At 38.2% G+C, this 24,986-nt stretch overlaps 1 protein-coding gene across 4 annotated transcripts in view; it reads left to right on the top strand.

Annotated features, from left to right (window-relative positions):
- Positions 1-12,435, top strand: part of FRMPD4 (FERM and PDZ domain containing 4) — a 298,110-nt gene extending 285,675 nt beyond the window's left edge. For 2 of the 4 annotated variants that reach the window (XM_030474900.1, XM_030474884.1), the window contains 6 exons: positions 1,344-1,433; positions 2,042-2,224; positions 5,497-5,635; positions 6,224-7,285; positions 7,614-8,885; positions 10,091-12,435. In XM_030474900.1, coding sequence (XP_030330760.1) covers positions 1,344-1,433; positions 2,042-2,224; positions 5,497-5,635; positions 6,224-7,285; positions 7,614-8,885; positions 10,091-11,442 — 4,098 coding nt within the window. In that variant the 3' untranslated portion in view covers positions 11,443-12,435. Of the gene's footprint in view, positions 1-1,343; positions 1,434-2,041; positions 2,225-5,496; positions 5,636-6,223; positions 7,286-7,613; positions 8,886-10,085 lie in introns of all 4 variants that reach the window. The other 2 variants (XM_030474891.1, XM_030474910.1) reach the window with 2 other exon arrangements.
- The last annotated feature ends 12,551 nt before the right edge of the window (positions 12,436-24,986 follow it).

Here is a 24,986-nt window from a genome sequence, read left to right as displayed (position 1 = left end):
ATGCCGATTGCTTATTGCTTGCTTATTTTGGTAGTGTAAATTGGGGGTTATTTTTGAAGCCATCACTCCTGCAGGCCTTGCAGGTGTTGACAGTGGCATGCAGTATCAGTTCTTGGTTAGAAAAGAGGTTGGAACTGTCCCTTCCTGCAGCAAGCAGACTTTGTTGGTTTTGCTTCATTCTTTTTGATTTGAACCTTGGAAATATGTTGTGCACCCACCTGCTTTTTTAGCACATAGGTCTCAGAAACAAAGCATTTCAGCTCATCATCACCTTATGTCTCACTTGGAGGTACTAATGCAGGAACTGATTTCTTTCTGGGGTCTTCTCTTCCTCCACATGAAGGGATTCTCCCTTTGTTTACAAGCCCTGTGTATTATTTCTCCACCAACTGAACACCTGGTGAAAGGACAAGGAGAGCATTACCACTAGTTGCTCTGCTTTGGATCCATTTCCTCCTTAGCGTCTAGAAAAACTTTAGGATAGAGGCTCTTAAAGTGCTGTTCAAGATCAAAAAAGATTTTGAATTTGAAATCTAGTGGCTGAAATGAGAATAGCAAATGAGATGAGCTTGTCTTATCTTCTAAAAGTCTCAATGCAAGGATTTACACCAGTGAGGTAAAAGGTTTGAGTCTGGACTGTTTGGGTGAACTGCTTCTTGTTTCCATTGTCTCATGAAATATTTCCAAGTTATTTCCTTTTAGGTAGGTAATTTAACAGAGGAGAAAAAAAGGAGATAAATTATGACATGTATTGCATGATATGATCATATGTATCGATGTACTGTATTTAGCTTTCAGATTTATTCCCTACTAAATACAGTGAAAGGGGTTTATTTTAAAAAGTAAGAAATGCAGTAATGAGGTGGAATAATATGCCATATGCCACAAGTGCCTAGCAAAATGTACTACACATAGCTGACAAAAGCAAATTAGCAAATTCTTTGTTCTCTTTCTCTGTATAGGTACATAAATGTTTAAGAATTAATGGTGATTATGAATGGAAAACTGCTGTCTAGCCTTGAAATGCCTCAATGAACAGATGTTTAATCTGAGTAGTTTAACATTTTCCCTTAGTTAGAGCAGTTACAACGCTTTTGCAGTGCTCTGATCCACCCATACTCAAGCCCTCAGTGCATTTTAACTAAACAAGCAAGATCTTCATTTTAAGAGTGAAACTGTTTCTCCTTTTTTGAAACTCAAGCATCTAATGATTTAGTTTCAGGCTCTGAAGAGCTGTTATTGCAGTCCATTCTCCTTAGACTACACAAATACATTTTTCTCTCTGAATTTGATAATGTGTTGATATCTGCCACTACCTCTTACCCTTGTTTCTCCTTCCTCAGCTATCTGCTTTGCAAGCCAAGGTGCATTATCTAAAGTTCCTCAGTGATCTACGGTTATATGGAGGCCGTGTTTTCAAGGCAACGTTAGTGGTAATATCTCTCTTGAAATAGTCTTTCTCTTCTGTTGGGTTTTGTTTTGTTTTTTTTTTAATCCAAATGCATTTTTGCAGAAGCTGGACCATATCAGTTTCTTTAAAAGTTTGGGCTGTATTAACACACTTAAAAAATCATTGTTAATTGAGCCAAATAACTTTTTTTTCCTTTTCATTTTGAAAATAACATTCCTGTTATAATTTCAATTTTGCAGGGGATTTAGAGATAGGTAGCACCTTTTTGGCAAATAGCACCATCCAGTTAACTATAGTATACTCAAATTATTAGTCTGGAAAATCTTAATGACGAAGATTTTCTTTTAGGAGAAGCAGGGTCCATCCATCCATCTGTCTGTCCATGCAACTATCATCTAAAAATTAGAGTGTAGTCAATATCCAGCAGCAAATTCCTTTACTTTTTCTTTCTAATTATTAATCAAGTATGTTCTTGTATATTATATCTTCTTAGAAAAACTCAATCATTTTTAATGTAGAAATGCGTGCAAATATAGCTCCATGAAAATGAAAGAAGGTGGTGGCAATTTCTGCCACTATGCAGTACCTATCATGTTTTTTACTTTTACTTTTCTTCTTTTTTTGCTAAAGCAGGGAGAAAAGCGTTCAGAAGTGACTCTGTTAGTAGGGCCACGGTACGGAATAAGTCATGTGATAAACACCAAAACAAACCTGGTGGCTCTCCTGGCAGACTTCAGCCATGTGAACAGGATTGAGATGTTTACAGAAGACGAAAGCAGTGTTAGAGTTGAGCTGCATGTTTTAGATGTAAAAGTAAGTTTGTGGTTGATTTATATTGATATAACATCTTTAAATAATGTTTTTGCCTCTGCGTATTTGATCAAGCTATACTGTTCTGAACATTTTCATGCCAATAATATTCAGAGGATGTGTTTTTACTTCTTTTTTGTTCAGAATGCATGTATAGTACAACTTGGGAATTTGAGGGGTCTACAGTGTACCAGAGTGGTGCTTTGCACCACTTATGTTCTGTTCGGATTTTTCTCTTGGCTGACCCCAGGCAACTAGCTTTGTTGTTGTCTTCCTTGATTTCCTTGGTGAGAAGAGGTTATAATGAAATTGACCTTCTTTTGAAGCTCATTGAGCCCCTAGAAGCTCCTTCTAGAATAACGAACTATATTGTTACCATTAGAGAATCACCAGCTTCATCAGATCGATGTCCCCTGTAATCCAGTGTTTCATCTGCAAAGTTCACTGCAAGTAACCACATAGCAGTTACCAATGAAATAAGCTGTAAAAAGGCAAGAGTTTTTTCTTAGCCTGTACAATTCCAGTTCAGTGCTTTGCCCTACATAATATATTCACAGATGCTCTTCATCTACCTATGGTAATTTAATTTTTCTTAAATCCCACTTAACAGTTTGCATCTGTGGCATCTAGTGGTATAATGAGCGGAGTTTCGTATGTGTTATTTTCCTGGTTCCTCTTGGTGTGGCTTCTGTTTGGTTTTGAAGTAAAAGGCTTCATAGACTGTCTAGAGAATTAATCAGGATAATCAGAGATTGAGGGAAGAGTCCTCATTGTACTTGAAACTTAAGTATTCTATTAAAATGAATAGAGCCTAACAGGTTTTTTTGTTTACCCAGTTATACACAAAAACACACACAAGGAATATTTTACTAAGCTTTTGCTTTGAATGCTTTAGGTTTATTAACCTGGAAGAGTTTCCCTGTATTCAATTTAATGAAAAAAAAATTGCTGTAAATTAATCTAGGTGCTCTTTGACAGTAACTTAAGAGAAATGTACGGGTTGGTGAACACGACATCTCTTTCACCTTGCTTAGCAATGAGAACATCTGTGGATCTCAGGCTACTTTACCTGCATTACTGTGCTAAACTCATAGCCCTCATCAGAAAGCTGTTATCACCTTTTTACAGATGGAGAAGGTAGTATAGAAATTAAATCCTTCCCATCTGCTTGTATATAAAATGCAGCACTATATGCCATAGCATTGCATATTACCATGGTATTATGTTATTTTGTGTTATAATACTGTTACTGTCTTATTACAAACCATGTATATCCCCATCTCCTTGCATTTCAACATGTCATCTTAAACCCAGAGAGACTGGCTTTTCAGTTACAAAATTTAGGAGGCTCCGGATGGAGGCTCTGGATGGAATTTGGCAAAAATTTGCCTCTCTGTGGGGCACAAGTAAGAGTTGTTACTGTGTCCTGTGGAGGAGATGCAAGCACACACAGGTAGGTGTTCTCAACTGACGCATTCATCTCTTGGCTTACCCTAAGGAAGAAGGTTGATATGTGCAGATTCTGGATATGCCAGTATTTTCATAATGAATAAATGAATAAACAGTTTGGATTTTTGTTTTATTTTTGGTTCTTTTTAATGTATTCTCAAGCATGTATCACTTGACAGAAGCAGGCAGTAATAGTTTAGCTGTCACAGGACTGTTTAAGAGTTTAACAATAGTTCATAGCACTGTTTTCAGCAATCTGAGATTTCTACGAAGATCATCCATTTCTGTCCATCACTGCAGAAAATTTGAGATTAACATTTCAACTGTTAGTTTTTAGTAGTCATTTGGAAGAACAGAGGTTAGTAAGTCCGTTTTAGGTTTAATAATTTATAGTTAACTTTTATAGCTATGATTGAGTGCTTTGAAGGAAGCATGTGTTGAAAGAAGCTCAAACTATAGCACAAAATACTTCAAAGAAAAAAGGAAAAAGCAGCATAATTTTTACCCTGTTGCTGAAAACTCTTCATACAATATTCAGGGTACCTGGGGTATTTTGGCCTAAGATGCTGTAGCACAGGCATTTAAAAAAATTGTCAGACCTCTCATGGGTTTGGTAGTAAGCTATGATCATCAGTTATGTTTTGGCCACAGCCTCCATCAGAATCAGTTGTCTTTTAACTAGTAAGGGGTTGATTAAGTTGGAGAGCCATCCTTGTTGCATGTAATATTCCTGCCGGAATAAATTATGCAAGTCCCTGCATCTGTCTTGTGGCAGTGGGCTCTGCATGCTAAATTATTATAAATTGTCACAAATATCCCCACAGCTGTGAGTGACTGTAAACTGTGACTGGTAAGATGAGTTGCCTGCGGTGTAATTTCTGTTTATATATCTTGGTATGGGCTTCATTTTATTCCCTCTCTAGGAGCTGTAGAGGCTAGCCACCTTCAAATAAATTTGAGAGGAGCAGCTTTTGGTGTTAAAAGCTACAGAGACATGAACAAAAGTTTTAGGCAAATAAATTTATATATTGCAGCAAAAGAAAAGGGAATTAAAGAAAATATGTTTCACATGGATGCTTGCTAGCCTGGCAGCCATAGTTTTTCAAAGCTCTGAGGTCTCTCTTTTTTGTTAGGTCTGACTTTTTTTTCTGAATGCTTTGAGTTTGTTTTCTTTGCTCATCTCCCTTCTGTGGATCTTTCTCCATTCTTTTCGTCTCTGTTTATGTGCATATTTTTTCATCACATCTTTTCAGTAATGCCAGGCCACAAACACTGAAATCTTTTAAGCTGCCATTGTAATATTCACTGTCACTGCTATATAGTAATAGCTTTAAACTGTATTTTCTAAACCTAAACTTTCCCTGACTCTGTTTGCGTCCTGTATCTTGCTTCTTTACATGTGCTTAGGGCACCTCACCTCATTTTCTGGGAGGTTGCAGATTCCTATACTACTGCAAGACTCCAGCGCTTAATGTACCAGGTTCTTAGCCCTTGGCAGTTTCAGAGTAACAGTAAACTGTGCTTTGACGAGAATGTGTCTATGCAAGAAAAAGATGGAGCAAGAATCTTAAAATGGTTAACTTCATTCAGAAAGAGAGCAAAATCAGATGTTAGAATATCCAGTTGGACTTCTACCTTACTGCAGCTCCAGTCTTTTCTAAATGTTTGATGCTCTTTGATATTGGTCATGCGGAAAATAAGTTCTCATGTGTATTTTTCCATGTGGTGTTTGTGCTGTAATTCCTTTTGCTTCCATGTAGTAGTATTGTCAGCAGATAAACTGAGGAGGAACTGCCTTAACCAAGACTTGGTTGTATTCTTCTTAGCCTATTACTCTACTGATGGAGTCATCAGATGCAATGAATCTTGCTTGCCTAACAGCTGGATACTATAGACTGCTGGTTGACTCAAGGCGCTCAATATTTAACATGGCCAACAAGAAAAATACAGGGAGCCGAGAAACAGGTATTCATTGTACAGTATGTTAATGATGGTCCAATGTATAAACCTGAAGCCATCTTAAGTCAGAGCACGTCCAGATAAATACAAGTCTATGCCAAATGAGATCTGATTGCTGGCTCAGACCTAGCACCACGGTATGTCATTTCAGCTTTATAATGTTCTAATATTCAGCCTATGATAGGACATTAATGGTAAAATAAATCAGGTGATGAATTTCTTCCATACTGTCGTGAAACAGATGCATACTCCCTGTGAATGTTATTATTTCATATGCATGTATCTTTTGTAAAAATACATATGATGTTGGAGAAACCAGCTGGGGATTTGGATTTGTGTTACTCTTTCTGGAATAGCATTTGTACCTAGCTGACGTTTAATTCTGTGCTAAAGTTCAAATGTACCAGTTAAACTTTAGGTCATTAAATCAACAGGTATTTAACTCAAAAGTGAGTTAGAAAGTGCTTTTGAAGTGTTCGATGGCTCAGCTGTCCTATTCATAGTGTTTATTGCTCAGCATTAACAAGTAGTTTAAAAATAATGTGACTTTGCTCTTTGATTTCACAATGTTGTTTTTATTTCACCATGCTATAGGAAATGAAAATAGAGGGAAGCATAATCTCCTTGCTTCTGAGTGGAATTGTGTACCAAAAACTACCACTTTCCTGGCTGAAGGAGATCAGGAGACTCAAATGTCCTTTGCTGATCCAAAACAAAAGACTGTAGATGTCTCTGAAAGTCTGTTATGTCCAAAAGAACACAGACATCTGTACATAGAAAATGCATATAATTCAGGTGGATTTGATCAGCATCTGGCCAAGCAAAGTGACCCCACTGAAGCAGAAGAAAGCAGAAATTTTAATCAGCCTTCACTGCTGTCACTCTCAGGTTTGGAATCTAGCAAGAAAGCACAGGATTCCCCCAGGGGAGCAAAAGTTTCCTTTATATTTGGAGATCACAACTTGGATGGTATCAATCCCCAGACTCTTGGCTATGAAAGGCTTTTGGATGAAAGTCCAGAAGTACTAGAAAAACAAAGAGCCATTTATATTAGTAATGCCAATGACATTAAAGGCCTGGAGTTGTCACCAGATGCTGAAAGCATTCAGTTTGCTACAAATGCTGTTTACGCAACTATAAATGATGGTAAAATATTTGGAGCTGCAGATGGGATAGAAGAGCCTTTGCTGCATGATATTTGTTATGCAGAAAACACAGATGATGCTGAAGATGAAGATGAAGTAAGCTGTGAAGAAGACATTATGGTAGGAGAAATCAATAGGCCTGCTCTTCTCAGCCTTTCTGGTTCTAGTGATGACATTATTGATTTGACTTCACTTCCACCTCCGGAAGGTGATGATAATGAAGATGATTTCCTATTGCATACCTTAAACATGGCCATTGCTGCTCCTCCACCTGGCTTCAGGGACAGTTCAGATGAGGAAGACTCTCAGAATCAAGCAACACAGCCTAGAGACAACAAGGAGCAAGCCAGTAATCTAGGCGGTGATGACATTCCAGTGTCACTTATTGATGCTGTCCCTACTAATACAGAGGGGAAGTGTGAGAAGGGGCTAGATGACGCTGTAGTCTCTACACTTCAAGCACTAGAAGCTTTGGCTGCTTCAGAGGAACAGCCGACGAATGACAATTCAGGTTCTTTCACCATAGTTACGTTTATTCATTGAAAATCATTCCATCTCATCCATTTAGCTTTGGAAATACTTCATTTCATGAGGGTTGGTTGTTTTTTTTTCTTTGGTTTTCCTTTTTTTTTGCCATCATTTTCCGTACGTCATATTCCATAACATTTAATGGAACTACCATTACGTTATTAAACTACCTGTCTCGGGAACCGTGCAATAAAGTCAGAGTATTCTTACAAAGCATATTTTTGTCTCTAACACACCCCCTTTGCTTGTCACTTAGCCAGGTGCTTCAGCTGCTGTCATTTAATTGACTCTTTATTTTTTGTGGCTTGCAGGTGTAGCTATCCTGCGAGCATATAGCCCTGAGTCATCTTCTGATTCTGGCAATGAAACAAATTCCTCTGAAATGACTGAAAGCTCTGAACTAGCTGCGGCACAGAAACAGTCAGAAAACAATGCACGTATGTTTTTGACCACAAGTGAAGGCTACCAACCCCTTGTGGAAGAGCAGACTGAATTTCCTATCGCTAAGAATCAGTCTGGAGGACCAGGCATGAAGCCCTCACAGCCTTTGGCTGGTCGTCAGGCTGCAGAGCTACAGTCAAAAGTTGTGCCTTCAAAGCAGATTCTTCATTCAGATAACATGGAAATGGAGCCAGAGACCATGGAAACAAAATCTGTCACTGATTACTTTAGCAAATTGCACATGGGATCCTTGGTATATTCTTGCACTAGTAAAAGGAAAAATAAGATGACAGACAGCGAAGTAAAAGCACCCTCTGATGGCAATGCTACTGTGAAAAAGCCACAGGGAACTAAAAAAGCAGAGACTGATGAAGATCTAAAAGCTAAATTTGGAACTCTTTCAGCAAGAGACAGTCAACGCCTAAGCACTTTTAATGTGGAAAGAACTGCCTTTCGCCAAAGATGGTACACTGACGATGATGGGGCAGCAGATAAGCCAAGCCCAGAAACAGTGAACGGGAAGACATTTCCAAGAGTTCCTGTCCTTGGTAAAACACAAACTGACTGCAAGGATGAAGTGGATCCTGAGGTGGATCAGGATGATACCTCGGGGCTTAGCCAAGGTGAAAACTTTCTGTCAGATTTAACTCCTGTGTCTTCAGCCAAAGACCTAAACGATGCAGAAGATATCGATTTATCTGCAGATGACCATCCTTCAAAGCTTCCAGAAGCTGAGCAGAGCATGGCTAGACTTTGTGAATATCACTTGGCTAAGCGCATGTCATCTCTGCAAAGTGAAGGCCATTTCTCACTGCAAAGCTCTCAGTGCTCTTCAGTGGATGCAGGATGCAGCACAGGCAGTAGCACATGTGCTACCCCTGTTGAATCTCCTCTTTGTACCTCCGATGTTAAGCACATTATCTCTGACCCATCGATGAAGGGCATTGCCTATATTCCAGCAGATGAAAGAGCTGCCATTCTTCCAAAACATGGAACGACATACAAGGACCTGCACCAGCAGCCTGAAGCTGTATGTCACAGAATGACGGTGCCTGTCGTGCATTCAGCAATTAATGCTGAACCACTGTTCGGCACTTTGAGAGAAGGATGTCATCGGATCCCCAAGATAAAAGAAACTACAGGTACAGCAGTAATAAAGTGTTTCTTACGTTTGTTTTTAAAGCTACATGTTAATGTTGAGGACTAGGTGAGACATTTGCATTATCTTTACCTGAAACTATGTCATCAAGCTGTAGCAGGCAGTGGGATTAGACCTTCAGTGTATCTATTCATTTTACTTGTACATGTTGAGATATTCTTACGAGCTGCTTACAAAGATCCATTTTTTTAAAAACCTCTCATTACAGTTAAAACTATCAGGGGGGACACTCTCTTCCACTCTTTGGAAGCCTCTTCAAATACATTGTCACTTGAGTTCCAGGATACTTTTTAGATTATAAAATGACTTCGCAACATAGTGGACGAGAGAAAAACCTGTGATTCATTTATTATGTATCTTAGATGCTTTTTTAGCAGATTGTCAAAAACATGCCAGTATGAATAAAAAAGCTGTAAATGTAAGGATGAGAAAATGTCACTACCTTATTAAGCATGTATTTGCTTCACCATCTGACAGTAGGTGTTTCCTTAAAGAATAATTTACATATATAACCATTACTGTATTTTTAAGTTCCAATTTCAAGAGATTTTATGAACTTACTCTTACAAAAAAAAAAAAATACACAGTTTTTCAGAGATACCATTGGAAATTCTTTCAATTGGGTTTTAAATGTTTCTCTCTTCCTGGATTGCAACCTACATGTAGCAGTAATGTGTGAATGCATGAAAATCCAAAAGTGGAACAGACTAGGAGCTAGAATGAAAAATGTTATTTCTCTGCCAAAAAAGCCCACATAACCGAATCAAAATTACCATGAATGCATCTTTCAATACCCTCTCAGATATAGTTAAAGAAGGTATTTTAATCTGAAAATATTTATCTAATTAGTTAATAGATAACACGCAATCAATATATTGGTGGAGATATAGGATGTTTTCTAGATTATTTTATATTCCTTTTTTAAAACAAGTCTGCTGTAGTGGAATGAACAATTAACTGTTCATAAGATATAATTTGTTGGTAGATTTTAAGAGGCATCTTAGTGTGCTACAAAAGACATGAACTAGCAATGAGTTCTTTGTAAAATATTTTGAGGAATGGAGACCACGGGGAAATACCAGGAATCCATTTGTCTTGACTGTTAAAGATATTTAAAAGCTCAGTCTCTGAACATTGTGAGGATGATGCTTAATTATTCTGTCTGCTCTTCTACTACCCCTAGTGTAGCTTTCACAGAGCCTGAGAAGGGAAGACAAGGAGGCATGCCTACAGCTTTTCCTAGACAGCCTCTAGCTGACTCCATCATGCTATCATCCATGCTATCAGAATCAAAGGTGCCAAGTCAAAATCAAGACTCTTGTGACATTCCCAAAGTAAATCAGGCTTGTGGGGCAACAGTTAGTTTACGGCCATATGACATGATAGGAGGAAGCCTCAGGATGCCGCACAACAGGAAAGTGCTGAGACGCAGCAGCAGCATCATTGGAGCATCTGGAAGTGTTGAGATGCTGTTTGAAAAGAAGGCAGCCGCAGACAGCTTGAAATGCCTGGACATCACCCGAAGGGATGAATCCAAATCAGGGAGAAGTGTGGAACTCTCCCTGGGCAAAAAGCTGTCAAAAAGTTATTCCCAGGGTTGTGTATATGTCAGCACTGATAGGAAGGACAGTAAGAGGTGCTCAGGCACAGGCACCAGTCAGAAGGACTCCAAGCAGTGTCGAACATTACCCTCACGGAAGCTGGACACCAGCGCCTGGAGGTGTCGTGGCCCCTTTAGCTATTGTTTCCTAAGCAGAGGAAACAATGACAATGATGATGAAGATGACCAAGACAGCCATCAGCTCTCATGTCTCTTTGAACACCAGATCCTGTGTGAGCTCACAGAACCAGTTGGTCAGTCATTTTCTGGAGAAAATTATCAGAAAGCCTTGGAGTCCCCGAAAGCTGCTGAGACCCCACAAGGTGTGTCAGTCAATGCACATGAGGAGAGCAGTGCTGACATCCAAGGTGGCCAAATTGATGTGAATCTCAACGATGTGGCCTTCGATGCACGAATCACACGAATAAATGTGATGAAAGAGAAGATGTATGCAATGCCTGATGGATTTATTGCAGCACAAAAGGATGCCAATGAGCTACTCTCATTGGTCCGAGCAAGTATGGGCAAGAGGGAAGATTTACATCCAGAAACATATGACCTTAAACTTTCTAAGTACAAACAACTGTTATCTATGGAATCAAGACAGTTGGGAAGTGCCTGCAGGAAAATGGCCATGGCTGATAAAAGCCCTGAGGAAATGCTTTTAGCTATGACTTCCAGCTTTCAAGTACTCTGTTGCTTAACAGAAGCCTGCATGCGTTTAGTTAAAGTCATGAACTCTGAAACACAGCAGCAGGAAATTATAGCTAAGATAGATGAGGTTGTAATAAACTACATTTGTCTTCTGAAGGCTGCAGAAGCAGTGTCAGGCAAGACCTCCAGTGATCCTAGCATTAAACTCTTGGCTCGACATTCAACTACCATGGCCGCTATTGTAAGCACACTAACACGTTCTCTTAAGATGCTTTTAAACAAATAAAATACAAAAGTCACTTCATAATCTACCTTTGCAAAGCCATACATAAAAACCTTTTATTTACTGTATGTGTATGAACTAATGTAATAAACTCAGCTTTCTCTGTATATTTTGTTATTTTATATAAAATAGATATGAGATTTAAAAAAGTTAAAATACTGAACACTGACAAAAGTAATGACCAGATATGTCCTTCTGTTTATACAAAAACAAAAGCCAAAAAACCCCTCTCCCCAAGACCAGAAAAACAAGCAGAAAAAACCCCACATAGGAGCAAATTGATGTTTGACTATTTTTCATATAGTCAAATCTATGGTTGTATGAAGTGAACTTTTAAAGCCTGTTATGTCAATGAAGTTGTTTTCTGTTGCATCCAAGTTTTCACTTGGAGAATGCTCCATGTTTAGAAATGAGAAATTAAATCATAATGTATATAACACAATATTTAATGTTTTAAAATTATAATTTTTAAGCATTGAAAATAGCAAAAAGACATTTAAAATCCAAGAGACTATTATAACTTACTAGAGAATATATATATAATAAATGACTCTTTTGTTCATATGGCCTGAATTACCCGATTCTTCTTTTCTAGGAAATTCTGTATTAAAAAAAAAAAAGTATTGAAAATACCAACTTCAGAGGGTATCTGATGTATTTAACATTAGTGCTGGCATTTTAGATGGTGAGGGTAACTGTGGAAGTCGGAGGACACAGAAACCAGAGTGGTGGTGGTGTTCTCTCTGAACTGAAAGGTTGATGCCATACTGGCCAGACCGAAATATATAGTCTACACACTCCTTTCCACGCTCAATGAGAGACAGGACCATCAGGAGATTCCTGTGCTGTTTACTGTTTCATCATATATCTATGGTGCATCTGAACAACATGAACTGCATCTATTTTGTTAAATATTTTATACTTCGTATTTTATGATTCTGAATGTTTAACTGTAAATAAGTTAGAAATAAAATGAAGTTTTCAGAATACAATAAATATCTCTGAAATATTTCCAGCTAGAGACAGTTCTTCTCTGAGCGATGACAAAGGCAATTTGTGAATAATCTTTTCCCATCTGGACCTTTCTGGAAAACATTTAGTAATCTTGTGTTTGAGAGACAGCCAAAGCAATAGCTCTCAGTTTTACCTGGCAGATAGGCTCTCACAAGTACATCTCAAACTTTTCAGTCACCAAGGAGCAGCAGACCCCGTGGAAAGTGCAGAATACCCTTCTGCAAACTGATGTAGGTAATTTTCATCAGTTTCTCATAATGTCACATGCAAAGAGTGTAACTGCCCTGCTTTGAAAACGTACCCATTCAGTTGAAGCAGGTGTGAAGCTTCCTGTGCTGAACCAGAAAGACTAAACAAACAAAATTAAGATTTTGCTAGGAAATATTTTCTTGCATAGAGTGAAGCAGTTCACTGTGAAAACAAGATGTGCTCTTTCCTCTGACTTGAGAGAAACATTTTCAGAAACAGTATCAGAAGCTTAGTTGTCTGCAGGAGAAAAATCTGGTTTCCCATTCAGTTAGCATGTGGACCCACTCGTGAGGGCAGCTCCAAGGTAGGCTGCAGGCTGAATTACTCTGGTGGTGGGTGACAACAGCCTATCCCATGTGGTGCTCACTCTCAGTGCTGTCATTCCAGCAGCCCAGAGAGTGGGATTGTGTGTGCTGCTCTTTTGCTGCAAGTACCAGTGAAATTCTTTCTGTGGTTTTCAAGTATGTCATACTAGGGAAGAAACAAGCTGAACTGTTGTACTGGTATGTATTCCTTGACTGTTTTGTGCATTTATGTTAAAATGTTGTCAGTGATTTGGAAATACCAAGTTTCAGAAGTAGGAATGTTACAACTAAACATCAACATAGATCATATGGATTGACACTTTCAGGGTTGCTAGTCCAGTGCTTTTCTTTCCACTCGATTTCAAAAATTGATCTAATCATATTTCAAAGGTAAGTGTATTTTTGTTGTCCTTACTCTTTAAGAACTTTTCTGACTGTAAACCTGCTCATTTTGCTCCCTAACGTTAACTATGGTCTGGTTTTGTGGCAGCATTTTAACTAGTGTGTTTTTTTCCTCTCCTTTTTAATGCATTTTTATAGAATCATAGAATAATTTGGGTTGTAAGGGACCTTTGGAGTTCATCTAGTCTAAGCCTTGCTCAAAGCAGATCTATTCAGAGCAGGTTGATCAGGGCTGTTTCAAGTTGAGCCTTGAGCACCCTCCAAGGATGGAGGTCCCACAACCTCTCTTGGCACAAATATGTTCCAATATTTGACAATTATGGTTAAAAAATAAGAATTCTTTATGTTTATAATCAGAATTTTTGATTTTCCAGCAATATCCATTGCCTTTCATCATATCACTCTGCACACTTTATAAGAGCTCAGCTCTGTTTTCTCTGGTATCCTCCATCAGGTAGAAAACCAGATACTGCAATGACATCTCCTCTGAGCCTTCTCTCCTCCAGGCTGAGTAAAACCAGTTCCTTCAGCCTTTCCTTGTGTATCATGAGCTCCAGCCCTGGACCAGCATGGTGACCCTCCACTGGACTTGCTGGTGTGATTTCATAAGCCATCTCCATGTTCCTGTCTCAGTTTTGATTAATAGGATCATCTAGCCAACCTCTCCAAGTCACCACTTAGAAGGCAACTTCTCTTTCCCCAAGATTTCAGATATACCCGTCCGGTACCATATGAATGTCTTCTTTTGTAATCTTTACACATACAATTATATGCAGGCTTTTAAATGCTGCTTGTGAGGACTTTGTACAATGGCACAGCTGCTGGAAATTAGAATCGCATGTATTCACAGGTATATTATGTAGGTGTCTCACAATCATTCTTTGTCAGTAAGTATTTTCATCTTTCTCGTGGGCTCCAAGGAGACCTTTATTGCAGCCTTTCAGTAGTTGAAGGGGGCTTATAAGAAGGCTGGGGACAGACTTTTTCGCAAGTCCTCTCATGATAGGTAATGGTTTTAAACTGAAAGAAGGTAGATTAAGACGAGATACAAGGAAGAAATGTTTTACAATGAGGGTAGTGAAACACTGGCACAGGTTGCCCAGAGACATGGTGGACGCTCCATCCCTGGAGACATTCAAGGCCAGGCTGGGTGTGGTTCTGAGCAACCTGATCTAGTTGAAGATGTCCCTGCTCATTGCGAGGAGGTTGGACTAGATGACTTTTAAAGGTTCCTCCCAACCCAAATGATTCTATAATTCTATGATTCTGCTTGTCGTGTCCAGCTAAGGAGATCCCTAGATGATAATAGAATTCTGTTAGTAATTCTGAAGCGTATGACCTTGCACATCAGTTGCTACTGAATTATAACCTATTTCTGTTAATCTTCAGCATTAAGGTGTCCTTGTCTTCCTATGTGGCGTCCTAATTTATTCCTGCATTAATTGTATGTCTCAGCTTCATGTCATCAGGAAATGTCATCACTATGTACCTACTTCTTGTACTACATCAGTAAAGAAACATTAAATAAGATACTGTCATGTGGAATATACTATACTTTTATACATTTTTGGTATATACACTGTGTGTTTAGTGATTTTTTTAACTTGATAGAATGACAGGCATCTTTATCTTTTGAGTCCCTGAGTTAAGGCCATTTTCTAAAATAACATTTGGCAAAGTTTGCGATTTTGAAATTAAGAAACAAAGTTGCATACCTATATTTATTTTCTTTCTATTTAACTGCAACTCCAACAACTCATGATCTCTGGAAGATCCAGAATGCTCTATGATGTCCTCAATGCTCACCAGAGATATGTAATATTCGCCCTAGCATATTATTTGAAGCTGAGAAATGGGCTCCTGAGTAACTCTATCACTTACTATAGTTCATAGTTTATGGTAAACTATAGTTTATATCTGAGAGACCCTATGACTGCACTGAAATCTGGTTAGTGGTATTTAGATTTTAATTATATCTTGTCACATGTATAAGAGATGCCTTTACTGCTTCGGAATAAGGCATGCTCCTTTGCCATACTTTTAAAAGTGAAATGGGAGGGCATCAGGAGCTTGGATAGTAGCCTAGGAAGCCACGAAAGCCTCTTCTCATCTGTGAGGCCAAACCCACAAAATGCTAATATTGGCCAAGTTGGAATTCTGATGCAATCAGAAATGGTTTTCCTAAGACTTCTGCTCTTCACCCTAACCTTTCTATTATGATAGGATGAAGGCAGAACCTCTCAATCTAAGTGATCAAAGGATTACTGCATAGACAGAGTCCCTAAGTCAGCACTGCTGTTCCTTAAATATGAGAGCTTTCTTTTGTGGTGGCAGCATCAAGTTAATTTCCATTGGGGAATAATACTTATTTTCTTCACCTTTCCAAGAAGTAGCATTAGATTTGTTCCATCTGGGTTTGACTGTCCATTTGGGCAACAGGATCAAATAGGGACTGGGCAAAGGACTGGAAGCTTCACATCAGTATCATGGAGTTCCACTTCACCTGAACTGCATGCAAGGCTTTCCATCACATCTGAAGGTGTGCACTCAAGTGAGGACTTCACCACTCAACTATCCTTTTTTAAACTTGTTGGCCTGGAAAGGATGTGAATGAGGTTTTCTTTCTCTCTTCCAGAATTTGATTAGCCCTTAGCAGAGGGTCACAGAGAACTACACTCAGTAGTTCACCTACCAGGCCCTGCCCAGTTTTCTCAAAAAGTCTGTCTGAGTTCTGCCAGTGGATGTGTTCTGGTTTCAGCTGGGATAGGGTTCATTTTCTTCTGATTCTCCTCCCCACCCCATGTGGGAACGGTGTGAGCAAGTGACTGCCTGGTATTTAGTTGCTGGCTGGGGTTAAAACCACAACAGTCTATCAGGAATACACTGAGATATTGAGAAACAGTTTGTCCCCCACAACACTGATTTCATTCTTTCTTGAACACTCATTCATGTGTCTTCAACACTTTCATGAGAGTAGTTCAGCAGTCTGCCTCTTGGACAATTCCCTGACGGTGTGGTTAAAGGATATTCTCCAGGCCTTGTGTTCCCATTTTCAATCAAGGCAAGGCAGGACGAAAGATACCCATCTGCAGTGGTGGGGCATACTTTTAATATCAAGGCCTCCTCCCTTTCTCAGAGACTTCTGCTGTACTTGTTATTGCAGAATGTGGGCTGTTTGGCTCATCTCTGTGTCTTGAAATGCTGTTCTCCATGCTGCAGATGCAGGAAGGCTCACTCTTTCAGTACTCCTATTTCTCTCTTGTCAGAGATAGCCTTATAAGTAATGGCAGCGAATGCATGTTATTAACTAGGTTAGGCTTTTGAGTTGTTGTGTTTGTTGGTCTTCCTACCCTTCCTGTCAGTTCAGACTGTTCTGAATTACCTGCTCAAAATGAAATAATCTAGTCCTTCATTGTAAGTCCCTTAACCCTTGCTGAAGTCTAACATCCATCTCAGCCGACTCAACCTTGAGTCTAAGATTATAAAAATCTTTCCCTCGACCAGGCAAATGAGTTATGGGAATCTGAATTTGGTGTTCCATGTTCTCATGGATGGATTCTCCTTCTTCAAAAAAGGTGGCTCTCTTTGTTGTCATCTTCTCTGTTAGAAAAATGAGAAAAATTCATACCCCTGTAATTCCTTCTTTGACCTTATTCTTCAAAGATAGACCATCTCTGAAGATGCAGCCATCATTTTTGCTGAAGGTGGTGTCTTGACGTCACTTTGATTTCTTTATGTTTTTCTTCATATTCCTTGTGCTCCTAAGAAACATGCCTTATTTTGTATCTTTAATAACAAAACAGCTCCCTTTATATTTGTAGTCCAGACATTCTCAGCACATATAGACTGTGTATATCTGTGACAGATCCAGTGGTTATCTAGATGGATGGTTGGTGTTTCAGTATTTGTTATAAAACTTAGGAATTGATAACTTCCAACTGAGTGTACAGCTTCTGTGAGACTGTTGAGTTACTGAACTGCTATATATCTACTATTCTTTCCCCAGGCACTGTGCCATCTCTGATGAGCTATCTCAAGAGCTGCCACAGCACTTGCTAGAGTCAATCTAGAAGTGCTGTTTGCATGAGGGACATCAAGAACCTCTGCTAGATAGCTTATGACAGGTAATTGTGTAAAGTCACACCATGTGAACAAACGTGGATATTAATTTGAGAATGAAAAAAAGAAGACATCCTGAGCTATATGAGCAGGGTTTCCTTCAGTGTTTTAGATGGTGTCTCTCTGGCTGAGAAAGAATTAAAATGTTTTATGGCATGCTATGTTTTTCATGCGGTTGTGCCAAAGGTGATGACAACAGTGTGAATACATCCTCCATGGTTACCGCAAAAGGAAAATCTCTGCAGGCTGGAGTGATAAAGTGTAGGACAGATTTGTTTATAGACCATGCATTCTAAAGAAGACTAATTACTGGTAAGTTATGTTTCTTTCTCAATGGCCAATCTCTATTCTACCTGTGAATTACCATTAAAGGGTAACGGGACAGCAGTCTGTATCAACGAAGATGGAATTGAGCAAAGGGCCAAAAGAAGATAGTTGCCTCTAATACAGAATTTGCAGAGAACTGCTAACAACAAATATAAAAAATATTTTAAAATCATGATTTGATATAAAGGAGACACTTGACATGTTACACAATGTGTTTTATAATGTTTTTCAAGTAGCTCTTTGGAGAGAAATGATGTCTTCTAAATCCTTTTTGGCAGTATATGGCAAGATTACTCCATATTGCCAATGCTTTTAAAATGACATCATTGGGTGACAGTAAATGTCATCAATAGCTTTATCCTTGAAAGAGTTCTTTTTCATGTGCTAAACTGTAAGTTTGTATGTAGGATAGGTTTGAAAGTGGTGTGTTGAGATGTTAATGGTGACAATCTGAAGGCTTCAGCCAGCCAACACTCCAGGCTTTGGTTTCAGTAGAAATGTTGAGTTCCTTAGTATATATTAGGAAGTCTTCCAGTGTCCATGGAAGGACATGATCTTAGCAGTGCCTCATGGGAATCCCATTTTCCAGATAGCCAGGACTGGTTTTCTGAAAGAGATGCCAAAGGATATGGTTGTACTTTGATTTTTTCATTGCCTGTGAAGTGGCCACAGATGCAGCTGAGGATGTGTTCTGTCCCTGGGTCAGCAATGCAGAGGTCATGGATGCCTGAAGAATTTCCCAGTCTGAAGTTTTGCTGAGACCGATCATCTTGTCATCCTTTCTGCAATTTCTGGTACCTCTTGAATCTTCATGGACAGCCCAGAGAACCAACAACCTTCAGAAAGAACAACCCAACATCAAACTTCTCCTAGTACCTTGACACATGCATACTTCTCCAGCTTATCTTCAATTGCTTTCTGCAGTAAGAGCAGAGAACTGCTTGTGCTCCCTCTTAGTTCTAGCACAAAATCAGCATGTTTCAGTGGAAAGCTTGAAAGCTTTCCAGTCCCATTGAATACTTATTTTAGGGCTTCTGCTACAGGTCATTTCTAAAAGCAAATAAATTATAGGCACAAATGTTGTACAGTCAATTGTACAGCTGACTTTCTCCTTAATAATGCTGAACCATCACTGCCTGAAGCAACCAGAGGTACCTTATAACTTACTTCAGTTTCAACAAATGTAATGTCTACAAACATAGTTACCTATGGAGGACACTACTTGGGTTAGACACTTAATTACAAGCTATTTATCATACTAAATTTTGGCTTTTTATAAATGTGATTTCCATTTTCTTTCATACATTGAAGATATTTATATTTAATTCTTCTTGGTTTACATTTTTTTTCCCACCAGACTTTGCTATTTCCTATTTTATTCCTCCTTCCTTGAATTGTTTTTTACACTTGAAAGCCATGCCTTAAAAAGAGATGCATTGGGTATATTTCTTATCAAGGATGCTTCAGAGGGTTTGCTTTTAAAAGTAGTTCCTGCCTTCTAAAAAGGAAAATGTTTACTGCAGCATCTTCTCTTTAAATCACTGAGACAGAATCTTAAAAAGAAAATCTTCTTTAAATATATGGAAGAACTATGAGAGCAAGGCAGCAAAGTATTCCTCGAGGAGTCAGGAAGGATAAGTATTCACCAAAACAAACAAGGGCATGCCTTTCAGCTGCTTCATTTGTCCACTGATTGAACTTCAGGTAAAATACGGTGTCTGAAAAAAACCCTACCTTCGCCTTGGAGACACTTCTGTGGAGATTCCTGCCAGCATTCCTTCCAGAAGGAGAAAGTTGCATCTAGTGGAAAGGTTCAAGTACCTCCAGTGAAACTCAAGAATGTCATGATGAGCCTTGGACAAGGGAAGTGTCTCTGTGGAGGCAGCCTGCTCAGCCCATGTGGCTCTGCTTGTGGCATGAAGGTGAGATGATTACAAATGAAGTCCTTTTTCACATTTTATAAAGTCATTTCAAATGGTGCTATTCTTCTTCCTGACTGAATTTCTCCTGCTAGCCTTACTGATTTCAAACCAACAAACGAAAATTTGATATTTTTGCTCTCTTCTCTCAGTGTATGAAAGACTACATAAATGAGTAAATTAACTACTGCATGATAAAAAGAAAACTGATTCTACACAAAGGCTTGTCTTGCATGTAAAACAATGTATAAGTACAGTCAGTGTAGGTTTGAAGGCTCCTTTAACAATTGTAGTATTATGAGTAAAAATTGTTGAAAGAAACTTAATTCTTTGTAACTGAGTTACCCACTGACAACTTATTTAAACAATATCTGAAGATACTCTGGTCTGTGGGGTTTTTTTATTTGCTAATTTTTTATTTTTCCTTCCCTGCTTCTGAAATTCATGAAAATGTCATTTTATTTACAAAGCTTGTTGGAAAGGAATCTCATTTAAAATTACATTATTCTTCCTGAATGTCCTTATTTGTACTTCACAAGTTAATCATGAATACATTGGGAGTCTTCTTCCTTGCAGAATACTTTGCACTGTTTATATCTCTGATGTCCATAGGACCTTTGGATCGAAATCTGCCTTCTCACTGAGTCTATTTGTGTCTTCTCAGTGCAGACAGGCAGAATCAAGACCCTTCTTGAAAACACCTGTGGTTTTGACAGTCTTTCTTTGTAGACAGCTGTTCCAGAACATCAGTGATGTAAGGTTTTGAGACCTGGTTTTAGTTTCTAACCAAAGCCTAGGATAAAAGGATAGTTGTAATACTATTTTTGTTATTTAAATAGTTCTTTTTTGTCAGTGATGCATGTACATCAAATTCCAGATGAGATCTGACCTATCTCTATATAGTATTATTACTGCTCTATCTGTGAAAACTTTCTTACCTGACACATCACAGGATCCCATTTGTCTTTCACGCCTGAAGCGTGCTGGTGGCTTAGAGTCATTCTGTGAATTACTAGTATGCTCAGTTCTCTCTCCTCAGTCAATTAAAACTGATGAACTCCTAAATTACAGTGGGCCTTTTTTCTGTCCCCAGGGTAGAATTCATCTTGTTTGACTTTAGTTGTCTAAATGCTTGGTGTCAGGTATAAATCACCTAAACACTCTCTACAGTCAATGCAGGAAGAGAAAGAGGCATCTCAAAAGGCACATTCAACGATATCTGAGATAAATCACCTCCTGGGTGTGCCTTTTTCTCTCTTTCTGTTGACGGTATAGAGAGCCTAGACAACCAGCTCAGTCTCAGTGGCGAATATAGGGGAATGAAGATTTCCTCTCCCCCTCTCCCCGCAATTATCTTCACACTGTGTGGTTTTGAATTTTAATTCATGTCAATTAGTATTTGTCAAGGTCATCTATTCTACACTTTTGCTAGTGACATCTGATGATGATGCCTCCCATCTTTAAGTCAACAAAGTGCTTTAAAAGGCATGAAGCACACTGGCTCTCCAGGAGATATGCATTCTTCATGTGCGGCTATTTCCAGTATCTGTTTGAGGATGTTATTTAGCAAGTTAGACCACATATCCCAGCTTTTCAGACTTTTTTCTTGTCTAATTGTTTGCCTTATTTGTACTCACATTTCTTAATGTTTTGCTTACAAAGTTTTAATACACTGTGAGAATTTATGAGAATGTTTTGCCAAAGTTGCTGTGACTGGAGAAATTTGTGTGGTCACTTTTCACACATTTCATGCCAAGTAATTCTGACCTTAGTTTCTTTTGTTTGATCTTTCTGCTGATTTAAGATTAAACAGAATATTAATTCCACCAAAGGTACTTAGGAGTGAAGCTACAGCTCAATTTAGCAGCAAACAGTAAGGAACAGTTCCTTAACTGTAATATAAAGAGCTAGTAATATTAAAGGTTTACTTTGATGATACTCCACAATTTGGTGTTGATTTTATTTTGGCACCATCATGCCTGTACTGATTTGAGTCAGGATGTACCAACCTTTTCAGTCTCTCTGAGTGAGCTCCAGTGCTGCCTGCCAGAACTCCTTGTACATGTACAACACACTGCCTCTCTAAGCACTGTGTGCCATCAGTCTTGGAGGTAAAGCATTGAGCCTTGGTAGCCAGAAAAGGAGTGTTTAGGTTCTGTGTAAATCTCAATATTTTATTTAGCATCAAACTTACATAGGAACGATTAACAGCACTTCATAATTGTTTACAGTTTAACAATAGATCTTTCTGAATCCTCCTTAGTATTTGTATAGAAATTACATAAATTGTATTTTGCAGAATTTAGAGTGGGCAGGATTCCCAGCTGCATCTTGTCATATTTCTAAATCCTGGATCAAGTAAATTGCAAATCAGTATTAGTAAATAATACCAGTAATAAATAGTAGAAAAAAAGGCAGATGGAGAATGTGAGGCATTATTTCAGGAATAATGCCATAGTTTTAAATGAGAAGTCAAAAGACTATTTCACTTTTCTTAGGCAAACGCCATGGTTTTTCTTAGAGCATATGTTGATAATTTGGCAGAGGTTCATAAAACCTTTGCATAGTTCTTACATTCTGATTCAGAGGCTGAGTTTTTTTACAAATGAATCTCACAATCATCTCAGATGGGCCATTTTATAGGATTCTAACAGCTGTTTGTTTACAATTATTGTTCAGGATACACATCAATTTCCATGAAACTATTCATTTTACATATTCACAGCTTTCTTTAAATTTCTTTCTCAGTTCAAAATGGCCAAATATGGTGTCTACCTGGAGGTTAAACTCTTTTAAAAGCTGTAAGTTCATTGGCAAAGAGCAAAGTACATTTTGATGGGTTTTAAATATTTTACCAGCAATTCAGAAAAGAACTACATCAAAAGCAATCCAGACACATTCACTCTTTACTTTGAATGTGCATCATCAGTGATGTCAGTGGGACTCTAGTAAAACAGTTGTTAATTAACTTATGTCCCTTCTTTTGGCACTGCAGAATAAAAGCACAAAATGTTGTAGAAGCAACCTGGAGAGCAAACATTAGTTTGTTTGTTTCTTTATTAATAATTTATCTTGAAATGTTAATGATATTTTAAAGTTATCAAATTCTCCCAACTTGTGGCAACATTTCTAGGACTGGACCCTAATAATCTTGCTCCATCTGGATCATGATGATACAAGAATTAATGTAAGACTTGCTCCTGCAAACATTCCTGGCATAGCACACATTCAGTTTTGGCTGGCAGCTTAGATTGACGGTGTCCTTTTGAATTATACCTTTGAAAACAGAAAAGAAAGAGGCTGCAAACCTAAAATTACATTAATTTTAATTAATTCTCATTGAAGATGTTTTATGAGCTCTCTTGCATGCAAACAGAAAATCAGGAGATAATGTTGATTCATGTATAAAGATCAGAAAGTAAAACAGACACCTGAAACCCCCTTAAATCCCCATATAATTCTTATCAAATCTATTAGAAACCTGTATGGCATAAACATTTAAAAATAGATATTATTTTAACATCCTTAATTTAGTAATGTCAATTGCTTTGTGAGTCAATAATTGTTCATTTAATTTAAAACAAAGGCCACCACTGGCTTGTTTAGATTTCACTTAGTGAAAGGTTTTGCAGTGTCAGCAGAGAGATTTGTTTTACATCAGTAGAAAGCAGAAGCTTTTTCTTGTGTTCTTCAAAGGGAGAACTATAGAGAGTGCTGTGAGCCATCCTAGAAACAGCAACATGTCAAACTCCTTTGACAGAGAAAGAAAGAATAGGATTCCATTCTGTACAGCCGTATCTGGTTACTTGGTTACTATCTTCTTCATGTAGCTTTTCTTTCTACGTGTCCAGCTTCATACACCACTGACATCCCAGTGCCTGTGCGTTGAGCAAGAGTGCTGGGGAAATTACGCATACGGGAAAGGGCAATATAAATTTTGCAGAGGCAGGCAGGTTTGATTTTGAAATGTCCTAGCTTTTGAGGGCTTGTCTTAGGACCTTCCCTGAATTGTTTTAGTTAATTTTTAAAGTGATCTTCTAGAGTTGGCAAACCCCAATAAATCTCTTTACATGTTGTATTGATATTCACACAGGTTTTGTATGTGCTCCTCCTGGGTAGCTGTTCTGCAGCCTCACTCCTTCCATAGCTAGAAACTTCAGTATTATTTCCAGATTAAAATAATACTCATCTTTGTTGCAAATGGGGCCTTTTAAACAGTTCTTTTCCAACCTCTGATAGTATCTTTCCACTTCACATAGAATCGGGTTCCCTCTGGTTTTCTTTTTCTAAATTCAACAAGCTCCTTTACCATTTTGACATAGATTCTTCAGAATCTACTTAATAAAGCCATTGATAATCATCCATCTCTACTGACAGTACCTCATATGTGCATAAGATGATCTCATTTACATTTTTCAGTATCAGCATATCAGTAGCTCCTAATCATCCTGACATTGATTATTGCCAGCAGTTAAGGTTGTAACCATTATCTTATGACAATGCACATTTATCTAACTGCTGTTATTTCTAGTCCTTACGGACATTTGACTTTTCCTAAATTTCATTCTAATATTCCTGTCTAAAAAACCAAACTAAGCCAAACAAACAAACAAACAAAACAGAAAAAACACACACCCACCCCCAAACAATACAGGAAAAAACCCCCCAAAAAATAACAGTGCTATAATGAAGTTGTGGAATCCATATTAAAGTACGTCAGAAGTGAGTTCACTTAGTGTAAAGAAATGAAGATTTAAAATTTCACTTAATGTAAAGTTTAGAAGAGTTACAATTGAGATCCGTGTTTCTCAGCATGGCTGTATAATTGAATGGACAATTTTGTTTCATTTAGCTGACCAAGATATTTTTAGACTTTTCCAAACTTCTTTTGGAAACACAGGAGACTTGTAGTAGAATAAAGGACATAAAATACAGGGAAAAGTAACAACCAGTGTAATTTTCTACTGTGAAAATGAGACACAGAAGTCCCATGTTGAAAGCAATGCTCATAAAAAGCAATGGATGTCACAGGATGTTCTTTCCTAGTCATATCAGGTCATCACTTGAAATATGTATGCTACAGACCAACAGGTATTATGCCTTCTAAATCCCCTGAAGGAGAGCAATATGGAAGCTCACCATAGGGCCTTACTCCTGCCATATCAGAGATGCACAGTCACAGCATCATTCAAGATGGAAGGCCAGGTTGCTC

This window comes from Strigops habroptila, chromosome 2 (genome assembly GCF_004027225.2).
Source record: "Strigops habroptila isolate Jane chromosome 2, bStrHab1.2.pri, whole genome shotgun sequence".
Classification (NCBI taxonomy): domain Eukaryota; kingdom Metazoa; phylum Chordata; class Aves; order Psittaciformes; family Psittacidae; genus Strigops; species Strigops habroptila.
The sequence above is the reverse complement of the archived record's forward strand: the minus strand, read 5'-3'. Positions and strand labels throughout refer to the sequence as shown.